The sequence below is a fragment of the Rhincodon typus genome, chromosome 7 (genome assembly GCF_021869965.1).
Source record: "Rhincodon typus isolate 14 chromosome 7, sRhiTyp1.1, whole genome shotgun sequence".
Lineage (NCBI taxonomy): Eukaryota > Metazoa > Chordata > Chondrichthyes > Orectolobiformes > Rhincodontidae > Rhincodon > Rhincodon typus.
In genome coordinates, this window is record NC_063338.1 from 6,475,229 (window position 1) to 6,491,693 (window position 16,465).

At 44.1% G+C, this 16,465-nt stretch overlaps 1 protein-coding gene across 1 annotated transcript in view; it reads right to left on the bottom strand.

Moving 5' to 3' along the window:
- The window catches only part of LOC109910936 (receptor tyrosine-protein kinase erbB-4-like), a 690,251-nt gene that overhangs the window by 156,869 nt on the left and 516,917 nt on the right, over positions 1-16,465 (bottom strand). The window contains exon 19 of the mRNA XM_048598686.1: positions 1,037-1,053. Within this exon, the coding sequence (XP_048454643.1) occupies positions 1,037-1,053 (17 nt within the window). The remainder of the gene's footprint in view (positions 1-1,036; positions 1,054-16,465) is intronic.

The window sequence follows — 16,465 nt, forward strand, 5'->3', positions numbered from 1 at the left end:
AGAGATAGTAGGAACTGCAGATGCTGGAGAATCCGAGACAACAAGGTGCAGGGCTGGATGAACACAGCAGGCCAAGCCTCTCTGCTCCTATGATGCTGCTTGACCTTCTCTGACTGAGAGTTAGTTTTGTCTTTCCATCAATTATGTTAGAATGATAGGTCTCCAGTTACAAGGTTTGTCCCTCCCTCCTTTTTGAACCAGGATGGGACTGCTTGCTATACCTCTAGTCCTCTGGCACCACTGTCATATCCAAAGAGGATTGAAAAATTGTGGTCAGAAATTCTGCCTCCAGCTCTAGCCTCCTTGGTAGCAGTGAGTGATTTGTTTTTATTGTGTGATTCCAACTTATGTAGCACCTCATTATCATCTACATTCACATTCATCTTGTCTAGCATTGCTACCCCTCTGACCTCCTCTACAACATTAACGTCATCATCTTCTTTAGGGAAGGCACACATTGTGCCTCAACTATGTCCTCCAGTCTCCATGAGAAGATTTCTTTTTTGCCTCTAATTAGCTTCACTATTTGTTTAACTATCCTGTTGCTTTTTATATGTTTATAGGTGATACAAAGAACAAAGAACAAAGAAAATTATAGCACAGGAACAGGCCCTTTGGCCCTCCAAGCCTGTGCCAATCCAGATCCTCTATCTAAACCTGTCACCAATTTTCCAAGGACCTGTATCCTTCTGCTCCCTGCCCATTCATGTATCTGTCTAGATACATCTTAAATGACGCTATCGTGCCTGCCTCTACCACCTCTGCTGGCAACGTGTTCCAGGCACCCACCACCCTCTGCGTAAAGAACTTTCCACACATATCTCCCTTAAACTTTTCCCCTTCTCACCTTGAAATTGTGACCCCTAGTAATTGAGTCCCCCACTCTGGGAAAAAGCTTCTTGCTATCCACCCTGTCTATACCTCTCATGGTTTTGTAGACCTCAATCAGGCCCCCCTCAACCTCCATCTTTCTAATGTAAATAATCCTAATCTACTCAACCTCTCTTCATAGCTAGCGCCCTCCATGCCAGGCAACATCCTGGTGAATCTCCTCTGCACCCTCTCCAAAGCATCCACATCCTTTTGGTAATGTGGCGACCGGAACTGTATGCAGTATTCCAAATGTGGTCGAACCAAAGTCCTATACAACTGTAACATGACCTGCCAACTCTTGTACTCAATACCCCGTCCGATGAATGAAAGCATGCCGTATGCCTTCTTGACCATTCTATCGACCTCCGTTGCCACCTTCAGGGTACAATGGACCTGAACACCCAGATCTCCCTGTGCATTAATTTTCCCTAGGGCTTTTCCATTTACCATGTAGTTCGCTCTTGAATTGGATCTTCCAAAATGCATCACCTCACATTTGCCTGGACTGAACTCCATCTGCCATTTCTCCACCCTACTCTCCAATCTATCTATATTCTGCTGCATTCTCCGACAGTCCCCTTCACTCTCTGCTACTCCACCAATCTTAGCATCATCTGCAAACTTGCTAATCAGACCATCTATACCTTCCTCCAGATCATTTATGTACATCACAAACATCAGTGGTCCCAACACGGATCCCTGTGGAACACCACTGGTCACAGTTCTCCATTTTGAGAAACTCCCTTTCACTACAACCCTCTGTCTCCTGTTGCCCAACCAGTTCTCTATCCAGAGATAGTAGGAACTGCAGATGCTGGAGAATCTGAGATAACAAGGTGTGGAGCTGGATGAACACAGCAGGCCAAGCAGCATCAGAGGAGCAGGAAGGCTGATGTTTTGGGCCTAGAACCTTCTTCAGAAATGGGGGAGGGAAAGGGGGTTCTGAAATACATAGGGAGAGAGGGGGAGGCGGATAGAAGATGGATAGAGGAGAAGATAGGTGGAGAGGAGACAGACCAGTCAAAGAGGCGGGGATGGAGCCAGTAAAGGTGAGTGTAGGTGGGGAGGTAGGGAGGAGATAGGTCAGTCCAGGGAGGACGGACAGGTCAAGGGGGCGGGATGAGGTTAGTAGGTAGGAGATGGGGGTGGGGCTCGAAGTGGGAGGAGGGGATAGGTGGGAGGAAGGACAGGTTAGGGAGGCGGGGACGAGCTGGTCTGGTTTTGGGATGCGGGAGGGGGAGGGGAGATTTTGAAACTTGTGAAGTCCACATTGATACCATTGGGCTGCAAGGATCCCAAGCGGAATATGAGTTGCTGTTCTCCCCCTCAGTGGTCGAGAACACCATCGACCGTGTCTCCCGCATTTCCTGCAACTCATCCCTCACACCCCCTCCCCGCAATAACAACCAAAACAGAATCCCCCTCGTCCTCACGTACCACCCCACCAACCTCCGGATCCAACGCATCATCCTCCGACACTTCCGCTATCTGCAATCCGATCCCACCACCAAAGACATTTTTCCCTCCCCACCCTTGTCTGCTTTCCGGAGGGACCACTCTCTCCGTGACTCCCTTGTCCGCTCCACACTCCCCTCCAGCCCCACCTCACCCGGCACTTTTCCCTGCAACTGCAGGAAGTGCTACACCTGCCCCTACACCTCCCCCCCTCAACCCCATCCCAGGCCCCAAGAAGACTTTCTACATCAAGCAGATGTTCACCTGCACGTCTGCTAATGTGGTATACTGTATCTGCTGTTCCCGTTGTGGCCTCCTCTACATCGGGGAAACCAAGCGGAGGCTTGGGGACCACTTTGCAGAACACCTATGCTCAGTTCGCACTAAACAACTGCACCTCCCAGTCGCGAACCATTTCAACTCCCCCTCCCATTCCGCAGACGACATGTCCATCATGGACCTCCTGCAGTGCCACAACGATGGCACCCGAAGGTTGCAGGAACAGCAACTCATATTCCACTTGGGAACCCTGCAGCCCAATGGTATCAATGTGGACTTCACAAGCTTCAAAATCTCCCCTCCCCCTACCACATTCCAAAACCAGACCAGCTCGTCCCCGTCTCCCTAACCTGTCCTTCCTCCCACCTATCCCCTCCTCCCACCTCAAGTCCCACCCCCATCTCCTACCTACTAACCTCATCCCGCCCCCTTGACCTGTCCGTCTTCCCTGGACTGACCTATCTCCTCCCTACCTCCCCACCTACACTCACCTTTACTGGCTCCATCCCCACCTCTTTGACCGGTCTGTCTCCTCTCCACCTATCTTCTCCTCTATCCATCTTCTATCCGCCTCCCCCTCTCCCCCATTTCTGAAGAAGGGTCTAGGCCCGAAACGTGAGCCTTCCTGCTCCTCTGATGCTGCTTGGCCTGCTGTGTTCATCCAGTTCTCTATCCATCTAGCTAGTACACCCTGGACCCCATGCGACTTCACTTTCTCCATCAGCCTACCATAGGGAATCTTATCAAACGCCTTACTGAAGTCCATGTATATGACATCTACAGCCCTTCCCTCATCTATCAATTTTGTCACTTCCTCAAAGAATTCTATCAAGTTGGTAAAACATGACCTTCCCTGCACAAAACCATGCTGCCTATCACTAATAAGCCCATTTTCTTCCAAATGTAAATAGATCCTATGCCTCAGTATCTTCTCCAGCAGCTTCCCCACCACTGACGTCAGGCTCACCGGTCTATAACTACCTGGATTATTCTTGCTACCCTCCTTAAACAAGGGGACAACATTAGCAATTCTCCAGTCCTGCGGGACCTCACCCATGCTCAAGGATGCTGCAAAGATATCTGTTAAGGCCCCAGTTATTTCCTTTCTCGCTTCCCTCAGTAACCTGGGATAGATCCCATCCGGACCTGGGGACTTATCCACCCTAATGCCTTTTAGAATACCCAACACTTCGCCCCCTCCTTATGCCAATTTGACCTAGAGTAATCAAACATCTTTCCCTAACCTCAACATCCGTCATGTCTCTCTCCCCGGTGAATACTGACGCAAAGTACTCATTAAGAATCTCACTCATTTTCTCTGACTCCTGGCATAACTTCCCTCCTTTGTCCTTGAGTGGGCCAACCCTTTCTCTAGTTACCCTCTTGCTCCTTATGTATGAATAAAAGACTTTGGGATTTTCCTTAACCCTGTTTGCTAAAGATATTTCATGACCCCTTTTAGCTCTCTTAATTCCTTGTTTTAGATTGGTCCTACTTTCCCGATATTCTTCCAAAGCTTCGTCTGTTTTCAGTCACCTAGACCTTATGTATGCTTCCTTTCTCCTCTTTGCTAGTCTCACAATTTCACCTGCCATCCATGGTTCCCTAATCTTGCCCTTTCTATCCCTCATTTTCACAGGGACATGTCTGTCCTGCACTCTAATCAACCTCTCTTTAAAAGCCTCCCACATATCAAATGTGGATTTACCCTCAAACAGCTGCTCCCAATCCACATTCCCCAGCTCCTGCCGAATTTTGCTATAGTTGGCCTTTCCCCAATTTAGCACTCTTCCTTTAGGACCACTCTCGTCTTTGTCCATCAGTATTCTAAAACTTATGGCATTGTGATCACTATTCCCAAAATAATCCCCTACTGAAACTTCAACCACCTGGCTGGGCTCATTCCCCAACACCAGGTCCAGTATAGCCCCTTCCCGAGTTGGACTATTTACATACTGCTCTATAAAACCCTCCTGGATGCTCCTTACAAATTCTGCTCCATCTAAACCCCTAACACTAAGTGAATCCTAGTCAATGTTGGGAAAATTAAAATCTCCCATCACCACCACCCTGTTGCTCCTACATCTTTCCATAATCTGTCTATATATTTGTACCTCTATCTCACGCTCGCTGTTGGGAGGCCTGTAGTACAGCCTCAACACTGTTACCGCACCCTTCCTATTTCTGAGCTCTGCCCATATTGCTTCACTGCTCGAGTCCTCCACAGTGCCCTCCTTCAGCACAGCTGTGATATCCTCTTTGACCAGTAATGCAACTCCTCCACCCCTTTTACCTCCCTCTTTATCCCGCCTGAAGCATCTATATCCTGGGATATTTCATTGCCAATCTTGCCCTTCCCTCAACCAAGTCTCAGTAATAGCAATAACATCATACTCCCAGGTATTAATCCAAGCCCTAAGTTCATCTGCCTTACCTACTACACTTCTCGCATTAAAACAAATGCACTTCAGACCACCTGTCCCTTTGCGTTCATCATCTGCTCTCTGCCTACTCTTCCCCTTAGTCACACTGACTTCATTATCTAGTTCCTTACAGGCTTTAGTTACTACCTCCTTACTGTCCACTGACCTCATCATTTGGTTCCCATTCCCCTGCCACATTAGTTTAAACCCTCCCCAACAGCGTTAGCAAAAGCACCCCCTAGGACATTGGTTCCAGTCCTGCCCAGGCATAGACCGTCCAATTTGTAATCCCCCAGAACCGGTCCCAATGCCCCAAAAATATGAACCCTTCCCTCCTGCACCATCTCTCAAGCCACTCATTTATCCTACCTATTCTTTCATTTCTACTCTGACAAGCACGTGGCACTGGTTGCAATCCTGAGATTACTACCTCTGAGGTCCTACTTTTTAACTTGGCTCCTAACTCCCTAAATTCTGCTTGTAGGACCTCATTCCATTTATTACCTATATCATTGGTGCCTATATGCACCACGACAGCTGGCTGTTCACCTTCCCCCTTCAGAATGTCCTGCAGTCGATCTGAGACATCGCTGACCCATGCACGTGGGAGGCAACATACCATTCGGGAGTCTCGTTTTCGACTACAGAACCGCCTATCTACTCCCCTTACAATTGAATCCCCTATGACTATAGACCTTCCACTCTTTTTCCCGCCCTTCTGTACAGCAGAGCCAGCCACGGTGCCATGAACCTGGCTATTGCTGCCTTTCCCTCAGTATACCTGTTTTGGAGGGAGATAACCGCAGGGGACACTTGCACTGCCTTCCTGCTTTTTTTCTCCCTTTTGGTCACCCATTCCCTTTCTCCCTCAGCAATCCTAATCTGCGCTGTGACCAATTTGCTAAACGTGCTATCCACGACTTTCTCAGCATCGTGGAAGCTCCAAAGTGAGTCCATCTGCAGCTCCAGAGCAGTCATGTGGTCTAACAATGGCTGCAGCTGGACACACTTCCTGCACGTGTAGGAGTCAGGGACATCAGCCGCGTCCCTGAGCTCCCACATTGAGCAAGAGGAGCCTAACACGGGTCTGGGATCTCCTGCCAGTTTTACTCTTAAGCTTAGCTTAGCCCTACTATAATATCAAATACTTGATAAATGAAATGAAAAATATTTTACCAATCACTCTACTTACCAGCACATGATTTAAGAAAAAGAAAAAGAAAATCCTTACCTTATCAACACACCAGTTTTTTGGTCAGAGGAGGAGGGCGGGTGGAAGACACTACACGTGGCCACTACCCAAATATATCAGTTCACCCACCTTCCCAGAGCGCAATTCGACCGCTTCCACTCAGCTCCACTGCCGAAATGAAGAACTTATCTTCCCGGCAACCCCATGGTCCTCGCTCTCACCACTCCTGCTGCTGCTGCAAAAATGGAGGCCGCTGATTCCACGAGGTAAGTCTTTTAAAATGAAAAGCTCACCTTCCTGGCAACCCCATGGTCCTCGCTCTCACCGCTCCCGCTGCTGCTGCAAAAATGATTTTGAGGTGCTTTTAGATTAACCACCTCTTTTTTGTTATAATCCTTCTTTGCCTTTCTTATAGTTTTCAGTTTTACCCAGACCTCTCTGTATTCTGCCTATTTTACAATTGTATGTTGCACCTGATATTTGTTAGATACTTCCTTTTCCAGTTCTGGTTGAAGCTCTAATCCATTAGTTATCAGAAAAATTTAGCTTTGCATGCCTCAACTTTTCCTCACATTTGTCCCTTTGGTTTGTACCCAGACCATCCTCACCTTAAAAGCCTGCTGTTTCTCATTGGCCAGGATTTGTTTTGAGCCCATTTCTGCTAGATCTCATCTGAAATCAATTAATTTGGCTCTCTTTTGTTTGGGTATTTTTGTCTTTGATTCTTCTTTGTCCCTTTCCATGACAGCTCTATCCCTGATTATATTCTGATCACTGTTATCGAGATGTTGTCCAACTAAAACACCCTCGATTTGCTGAACCTCATTCCCCAGAGCTGAATCCAGATCCCTATTGGGCTAGAAATATACTAATTAAAGTAATTCTTCTGAGCACATTGTGCCTCAACTATGTCCTCCAGTCTCCACAAGAAAGGTTTTTTTGCCCTTAATTGGCTTCACCCTTTCTTTGGGAGGTCTTCACCATTCTCACTGTTACCCCTGTTTTTATCCCCACTCTATCGAAGAGTAATTAAAGACCCTTACTATTAGTGATGCTATCTGAACCATGCCCAAAGATTAGCTCCTCTACCTGCTTCTCACTGCAGCAAGCATTGAGCAATGTAAGAGTTAATTTTCTTGTTCTTTAACTTGAGCCAGACTGATTCCCTTTTTGAACCCTGTAGCATGTTGCCTTTCTGTGGAAATGTAGGAAGAAAATTAAAATTCCATTCCCAGGGCTCTGCACAGGCCTAGTGCTGTTTTGCCGGGGCATGATGCACACTCAGCAGCTCTGATATCACCTGCTTGGCTCCCGGTCTTGAGGGGCATGTCTGAGCAGTCACCCTAGAGTGGGCCCAGGGGCTGTGAAGGAGTCAGTATTTTCCTGTATACTGCCCCAACCTGGTCCCCATCTGTGTCTTCTGCAGCAAAACCCATCTGTAACCCCAGTTGCTCAAGCCACTCAACATGAACCATCATTTCCCAATGGTTTAGCTACAAACTGTGCCTTTTTAACATTTTTTTTTCATGGGTTTTGAATGTTCCTGTCAAGACCAGCATTTATTGCCCTGTCCTAATTTCCCTTGAGAAGTTGGTGGTGAGCTGTCTTCTTGTAACACTGTGGTCCTTGGGGTGTAAGGAGACCCACAGTGCTGTTAGGGAGGGAGTCCAGGATTCTGTCCCAGTGACACTGAAAGAACAGAGACATACTTTCAAGTCAAGATGCTGAGTGGCTTGGAGAGGAACTTGCAAGCTCTTTACACTGATGAATTCAGATTTTCTTTTACTTTGATTTAAGAGATCCTTGCCCTGAAACAGACCCTGCCCAAAAAGGAACAGGTTATGCCCAAAGTCACAAAGCAGAGTAGCCCCTGATTGCACCCATTTCAATGCTGGCAGGGCACTGTTTATCATAGTGTGCCCCCAGTGGCCTGGATGCACAGGTACCTGCAGCCTCACAAATTCAGTATTATTGACTAGAAGTTGTCAGCAGTTAGTGAAGCCACAATACCACACTGCTGCTGCTCCTGCTGCAAATCTAGCAATCCCTTTAAGCTGGGAGGGAAATACTGCTTGCCTTTTGGTCTCCAGTCCACCACCCCTACCCTTTCACCATCCAACCCTAACTTGTCCTCGTCTATCTTTGATTCAGTGACTGCTAAATGGGAAATTCTGTATTTGGTTTAATGCTGATGGTTAACGTAGACACTAAGCTGTGACCTCACCTCTGTCAAACTGGAAGAGTGTTGAGTTCATCCTGGGCTCATTGAGCTCATCAAAAACCTCCAGACCAATAGATTATGCAGAATGCCATCCTCCAGTCCCTCCATCCCATGTTCCCAGTAATACAGGCTCTCATATCCAGACGTACAACTTGTAAGAATTAAATTAGATGTTTTTTTGTACTTGCCATTGATTCTGGCTGTTATCTGTTGGATGTTTATGGACTTAATCTTCAGTGTGCACAGATGACCTTGTTGTTCGTTGTGAAGATGCTGTCATTTCACAACACATTCTTTCAAAGTAGTTTACTGACTCAGTAATACAGACAGAAGTAATATAAAAGTGAGAGACACTCAGCTGTATCAGCAGACCAGTTGGCTTTATTTCCCTATGCACCAACTGAAGAGAACAGCCCAAGTACTTAGAGAAGTCATCAAATGTTTAACTATTTCCACTTTTTCTTCTTTGTTCATGGGATGCTTATTTTGCTAGCGCAGCCACTGATCCTGATTGCCCTCAAGAAGGTGATGGTGAATAGCTGCACATCCACATTGCTGTCAGGGAGGGAGCTCCAGGATTTTGACCCAGTGATGACATAGGGACAGTCATATATTTCCAAGTCAGGATGAAGTGTTGCCTTTGAAGATGGCAGTGTCCCATGTACCTGATCCTGTTATTCTTCAAGGCTGTAGAGACCACAGATTTGGGAGTTGCTGTTGAGGGATCCTAGGCAAGTTGTTGCAGTGCTTCTTGTAGATGGCACACACTACAACTATGGTGTAGCTTTGGTGTACAAAGTGATGGTGGGCTGTCAATTGACAGATTGAATTTTCCAGGATGATGATGAGTTTCTTGAGTGTTAGGAAGCAGCACTCATCCAGGCAAGTGGGGAATATTCCCCCTTTCTCCCGACTTGTGTCTAGTAGATGATAGAAACAAAAACTGAAAGATGATAGAAAACAGTTTGGAATGAATCAAGGGCGAGTTAGTCACCAATGAACATTCAGCTTCTGATCTGCTTTTGAAATTATGGCATGATCACAAGCTTCTTGGAGCCTGACATTTTACTAATCTGGCTTAGTCTCGTGTTACCATCTCTGTCTTTGGCTCTCCATGCTGTTCCAGTAATGTTCAACGTAAGCTTGAGAAGCACTGACTCACCTTTGACTGGAGTGCTTTATAGGCTTCAGACATTAAGTTCAACAATTTCAGACCAGAAACTCTGGCCCCATTTTGTCTCCTTTTCTTCGCCTGTTTCGCTTTCTTTTCATTTATCGGTTAGCACACCTATTCTCAACTCATCTTCCGTTTCTTTGTGTCTTTTCTTGCCCCATTTCCCTTCCCATTGACCTGGGGAGTATAACATCAGTGAAGTCGCCATAGTCCCAGAGGACCATAAGGCTGCTCTCACATTCGATTAGTACAGTGATTGTTTAACCTGATGATTACCACAACTCAGGTAAGAGGAGAGGTTGAGAAGGTGGGATCTTCATGGTAATGTCAGCTAGTGCAGGAATTGAACTCACACTGTTGGCATCACTCTGCATTGCAAACCAGATGTCTAGCCAACTGAGCTGGGCTGAGGAGTGGCAAATGGATTTTCATTAGGATAAATGTGAGGTATTGCATTTTGGTAATACAAATAAGGCCAGGACTTATACAGGGCCCTGGATAATGTTGTAGAACAGGGAGACCTCAGGGTCATGGTACATAATTCTTTGAAAGTTGCCACAGGTAATCAGGGTGACTTCATTGCTCAGACTTTTGAGTATAGGAGTTTGGATGTCATTTTGAGGTTGTACAAGACTTCAGTGAAGCCTCTTCTGGTCATCCTGTTATAGGAAGGATATTACTAAACTGCTCAGGGTTTAGAAAAGGTTTACCAGGATGCTGCCTAGAATGGAGGGTTTGAGATATAAAAATAGACTGGGAGGACTGGAATCTTTCTCACTGGTGCGTAGGAGGTTGAAGGGTGACCTTATTGAGGTTTATAAAATCACGAGGGACATAGAAAAGGTGAATGACAAGGGTCTTCTCCATAGAGTGGCTGATTTCAAAACTAGGGGGCATACTTTTAAGGTGAGTGGAGAAAGATTTAAAAAGGACATGAGGGGCCGATATTTTACACAGAGAGTGGTTCGTGTGTGAAATGAACTTCCAGGGAACATTGTGGATGCAGGTGCAGTTACAATGTCTAAAAGTACATGAATAGGAAGGATTTGGAGGGATATGGGCCAAATGCTGGAAGGTGGGACTAGTGTAATTTAAGAACATGGTCTGCATGGACTTTTTACAACCATGCTGTATAACTCAATGACTATGAAATCCTATTTTCTGTAGTCTTCCATCTATCACAGACCTTCCTTTTGTCCCTATCCCACTCACTCCTCACTTAAAACCTATTCCATCTCTAACATTTCTCAATCTTGATGAAAGATCACCCTGAAACATTGAGCTGAACATTCTCATTTCTTGGCAAAGTGTCATTTTTGGGGAAATGCACCAAAGCACGCAGCTCCTGTTGACCTTCCTCATGTGACTGTCCACTCTTCAACTGATTAATTTCACAACTGGGCCCTCCAATGCCCAGCTCATGGAATCGTGGAGCAGCAGAGATGGAACTGCTTGCTGCTGACACGACTCTTGATGTTCATGCCTGACACCGTATTTAAGTAATCCAGGTGAAATGAAATGCCCAGCAGAGCAGGAAGAAGGTGAATGACACTTTGCCCTTTGCAAGTATAAATTCCACCACCTTCTCTCCACCACCTCACATTCTCAGGGCCACCAAACTCTCCAACTCTGCTATTGCTCACTAAGGCTCATGGACTCGAACTCTCACTATTGAGTGCAACCTATCCAGGATTGGTTAACTAATAGAAACCAGTGAATAGGAATTAAGGAGGCCATCTTCAGGATGGAAGCCTGTAACTCATGGTGTCCTGGGGCCACAATTATTTGCAATATATATTCACAGCTTGGAAGAGGAAAGTGAATGCGATATGGCCAAGTTCGTGGATGACACAAAAAGAGGTTGGAAGGCAAGTTGTGAGGATGACACAAAGAGTCTGCAAAAGAAAATGGACAGGGTAAGTGAGCGGCAAAGACTTGTCAGATGGAATATAATGTCGGAAAACGTGATGTTTTGCACTTTGGCAAGAAGAATGTAGAGGATCCGAATATTATTTAAAGGGAGAAAGAATATGAAAAGTTATGGAACAGAGGATTTTGGAGAAATCATTCTTGAAGCATGAAAAGCTAGCCAAAAAGGTCAGTGGGCAATAGGGAAGGCAAATGGAATGTTAGCTAATATTTCTAAGGGAATGGAACAGGGAAGTGTAGGGAGGTTTTACTAAAGCTATACAAGGTACTAGTCAGACAACAACTTGAATATTGTTAACAATTTTATTGCCTATCATCTAAGGAAAAATATACTGATATTAGAGACCAGAGAAGGTTCACTAGGCTGATACCAAGTATGGAGGGACTGTCATATGAGGAGAGTTTGAGTAGGTTGGGCCTAAACTCATTGGAAAATAGAAGAATAAGAGGTGATCTTATTGAAACACACATGATTCTTAGGGTTCTGGACAAAGGTAACATCCTGGTAAATCTCCTCTGCACCCTTTCCAATGCTTCCACATCCTTCCTATAATGCGGTGACCAGAACTGTACGCAATACTCCAAGTGCGGCCGCGCCAGAGTTTTGTACAGCTGCAACATGACCTCATGGCTCCGAAACTCAATCCCTCTACCAATAAAACCTAACATACCGTACGCCTTCTTAACAACGCTATCAACCTGGGTGGCAACTTTCAGTGATCTATGCACATGGACACCGAGATCTCTCTGCTCATCCACACTACCAAGAATCTTACCATTAGCCCAGTACTCGGTATTCCTGTTACTCCTTCCAAAGTGAATCACCTCACACTTTTGTTACTCCTTCCAAAGTGAATCACCTCACACTGAAGAGGTATCAGTGGGAGAGCATTTTGTTGAGAGTGACCATATCCCAAATAAATTATATAATGGAACAGGACAAAAATCACATGTTTTAAGGAGGAGAAAGGCCAGAGGTTCAGTGAGATGCAGTTTGACAAAAGCTGACTGGAAACAGCTACTTGAAGGTATATTAGTTTCCAAACTCTGGTATGTATTCAAGGAATAGGTAAAGAGGATTCAAAATAAAGGTATTGCCATGTAACAAAAAGGGGGAAATCCCAAATCAACAGCCTAGTGACACTCAAAGGGCACACTCAGTCGTCAGTCTCTTCCATCCCGCGATCTCTACCCTCTCAAAGGACAAAGGCAGCAGATACATGGGAACTCTGCTCCTTGCAAGTCTTCCTCTAAGCAACACACCACCCTGATTTGGAAATGTATGACTGATTTTTTTCACTGTCACTGGATCAAGGTGCTGGAACACCCTCCTTAGCAGCACTGTGGGTGCTCCTACACCTTGAAGACTGCAGTGGTTCAAGAAGGCAGCAATTCTCAGGGTCAATTAGGGATGAGCAATAAACACTGGCCAGTGACACCCACATCCCATGAATGAATAAAGAAAAGTTAAGAAGGGAAAGCTCACATTAGATATTGAGAATGCAATACATTGGAAAGCCCAGCGGTGAATAGAAAGTTCAAAAGAGCAATTGAAAAGGAAATTCAGAAAGCAATGGCAGGCCATGAAAAAATAGAAGCCAGTAATAATAAGGAAAGTACAAAGATATTTAGCACCATAGGAAGAGCAAGACGATATCAAAGGAAAATACTGGGCTGTGTGTGGATGTGGAAGAAAATTGCACAGTTCTTGATGACTATTCCGTGTGTCTTCAAGAAGATGCAGACAGTATAGCTGAGGATGAGGGATATGAAATATTGACTTCATAAACATATAGAGAGATGAAATATTAAGGGGCTTAGCACCTTTGAAAGTGGATAATCATCAGACCTGGATTAATGCATTTCAGTTTGGAAAAAGCAAGTAGAGATATTGTGAGGCACTAATCATCATTTTCCAGTTCTCTCTGGTCATACCAGTCACCTCATGACGTGGAAACTGCTAGCATTGCATTTGTTGTTGAAAAAGGAAGGAATGGCTAGACCAAGCAATTAGAAAAGAATTGGTCTATCATCAGTACTGGGAATGATATTGGAAAGACTTCTGAGGGCCAGTATAAAGTATATTGGGACCGTATGAACCATTTAGAATTGTTCAAATTCATCAAGAACAATCAGAATGGACTTGTTAAAGAAAAGCCAAACCTGGCTGGCAATGATTTTTTTGAAGAGTTAATGAGGGGTGAAGATAACGATTGGACCATTCGGTGCGGTCTTGGGAGAGTAAACATAAAATATTGTGAGGGCTTGTATTGCAAACATTCAATTCATGGTTTGTATATAATTCTTAATTTAATGTGATTTATTTATTTATTTACTTATTGTAATGTATATTTTGTTACAAAATAAAAGGTTGACGGTAGGAAAAATGATAACTGCAATTGAAGCATGTGGAAGTCTATTATATTAATAAATTTGGAGTCATGTTTCTTCAAGAGGTTAACTGCTAGACAGATATAATTACAAATAGTAGGTTAGCATGCTGAGTTGGAGATGTGGTAGGCATATTGCTTGTAATAATGACAGGCCACAGAGATTGTTTGTTTTCGGATCTAAAACCTATTTACTCAAAAATATTCAGTGAAATCTGAAAGGTGATAAAACCCATTTAATTTAACAGACTTCCAAGAAGAAATTGTAGATATAAATTATAACTTAAAAGTGAAGTTCAGGACAGCCAGGAGCAGGCTACATCATCATGGAGATGGGTTACGTTTAAGAAGTTTCCCTGGTTTCAACCTATCTAAGAGTCTGTTTGCTGTGACAGGGAATAGTTGCAGTTGGGACTCAGTTTCATGAAGTGGTAGCTCCATGCAAGAAATCAAAGAAGTATAGAGATAAAATGAAGCCTTTGGAGTTATTGATAATTCAATGTAGGCATGAGTGGGGTGCAATAAACCTACACACAGTACTTGCTTGATGAAATTGTGAACAATTAAATCTTAGAGAAATTCAAAGGCAACTTGGTGAAGCTGGTTGTTTGATAAAAACTGACGTTATGCCAATAATCGGATGCTCAGGAGCAGTCTTGGGAGTCCTGGGGAACTCAGTCTTGATAGGAGAGATTAAACAACCAAGACATAAGCAGACATTGTGGCAGTCTGAGTTAGAGTATTTTTGAGAGCATTCTAAGGCTGAAACGTAGACGATAAAAAGTAGAATGAGAATCACTTACGAAAGAGACAAAGTAATCAATGAGATTTGGTGACCTAGTAGTAGAAATGTCTGGAGGGTTCTACCCTGACCATATTGACCACTTATAATATGATCTGTGGCGTATTCAATCACAGTTTGTCTGTTAATTCCTGCCTCATGTTAATCCTGATTGTTGAAGAGTTTAAGTTTTTTTACATATATAATGTATACGGATTACAGCCATTGCTGTACCTATCCAACATACCTATTAGTCACTCTTACTTGTGTTTGTTTTGTACAAATTTGTATAATAAAGTTTCTTTTGGAATTTTAATGCTGCCCCAGAAGTCTGTCATTTATTATTTTATCCTTGGTTTTTCAATGGATTGTATTCATTTCAAGATTATGGTCTAGAAAGGTGGATCAAGACTTGACTTCTGCAGGAAACTCAAAACTGGTATCAGAGCAGAGGGTACATAATGTAGAGGTTGGATTATCTAACAAATTCAAGGCTGAGTAGAGAGTTTTTTGACTGACAAGGGAATTAGAGGTAATGCAACAGTTCTCAGATTATGGAGTAATTGGGCAATTTCACTCTCCATAGCCCCCAAAACACCTCATTGGGGTGACCAACCAGAGAAATGTTATCTCCAATCATAGATGTGCTCTCTTGTCCAATCCAAACACTCGTGAGTCTATTGGCATCACATTGTGGAAGAGAAGCAGCTTATGATTGGAGGAGAGGTTAGGAAGCTATGTGGCTGTGGTAAGTGTGTTGATGGGATTACAGTCAGTTTCAGGAATGGCCAGAAATCACATCGGAATACGCTGTCAACTGCACCCTGGGGGTGTCCTCGTACAAGTCCAGGAGGCGTTGCAGATGTAGTGCTGCCAGCTGAAGAGATGGGGTGGAGAATAAAGAGACTGTAGTGGGTGTGGGGAGGGGAAACAAGTGTACTGCAAGGGAGGACAGTGTGAATGAGTCCAATCTGGGGAAAGAATGAGTGTACAAAGATAAAACAAAACAGTTTTAACCCTGTTATGAAAGGAATACTCAGCTAATAAAAGCCATGGAAAGATAAACTCATGCAAGTTTTCAAAAATTAATGTGGATTCTTCACCTTAAAATTGCATAGGTGCAGGAGATACTATATGTGAGAAATGTCATGGATGTCATTTGAATAAACTATGTCGTGTAAAATTGAAGGCTAAAATTGGGATCTGAGATGCAGTAAAAATGGTGGTAATTGTCTAATTAAATTCCAGCTTGGTGCAAGTAAAATGGGGAACCTTATTAGTTTGTGGAAGGTGCATGTGAGGAATTTTTTTAATGCAGCTCATTTTAAATATCTTGCATTGCTAACTTATGTCTGTTGTCTTTTGCCAAATTAAGTAGAGTCATAGAGTTATACAGCACGGAAACAGACTCTTCGGTCCAACTAGTCCATGCTGACCATAATCTCAAACTAAACTAGTCCCATCTGCCTGCACTTCACCCATTTCCCTCCAAGCATTTCTTATTCACGTACTTATCCAAATGTATTTTAAATGTTGTAACTGTACCCACATCCATCATTTCCTCTGGAAGTTCATTCCACACATGAACCACTCTCTGCGTAAGAAAATTGCCCCAAGGTCTTTGTAAAATCTTTCTCCTGTCACCTTAAAATATGCCCCAAGTCTTGAAATCCCTAACCCTAGGGAAAAGACACCTGCCATTCACCGTATTTATGCCCCTCATGATTTTATAAACCTCATTAATGTCA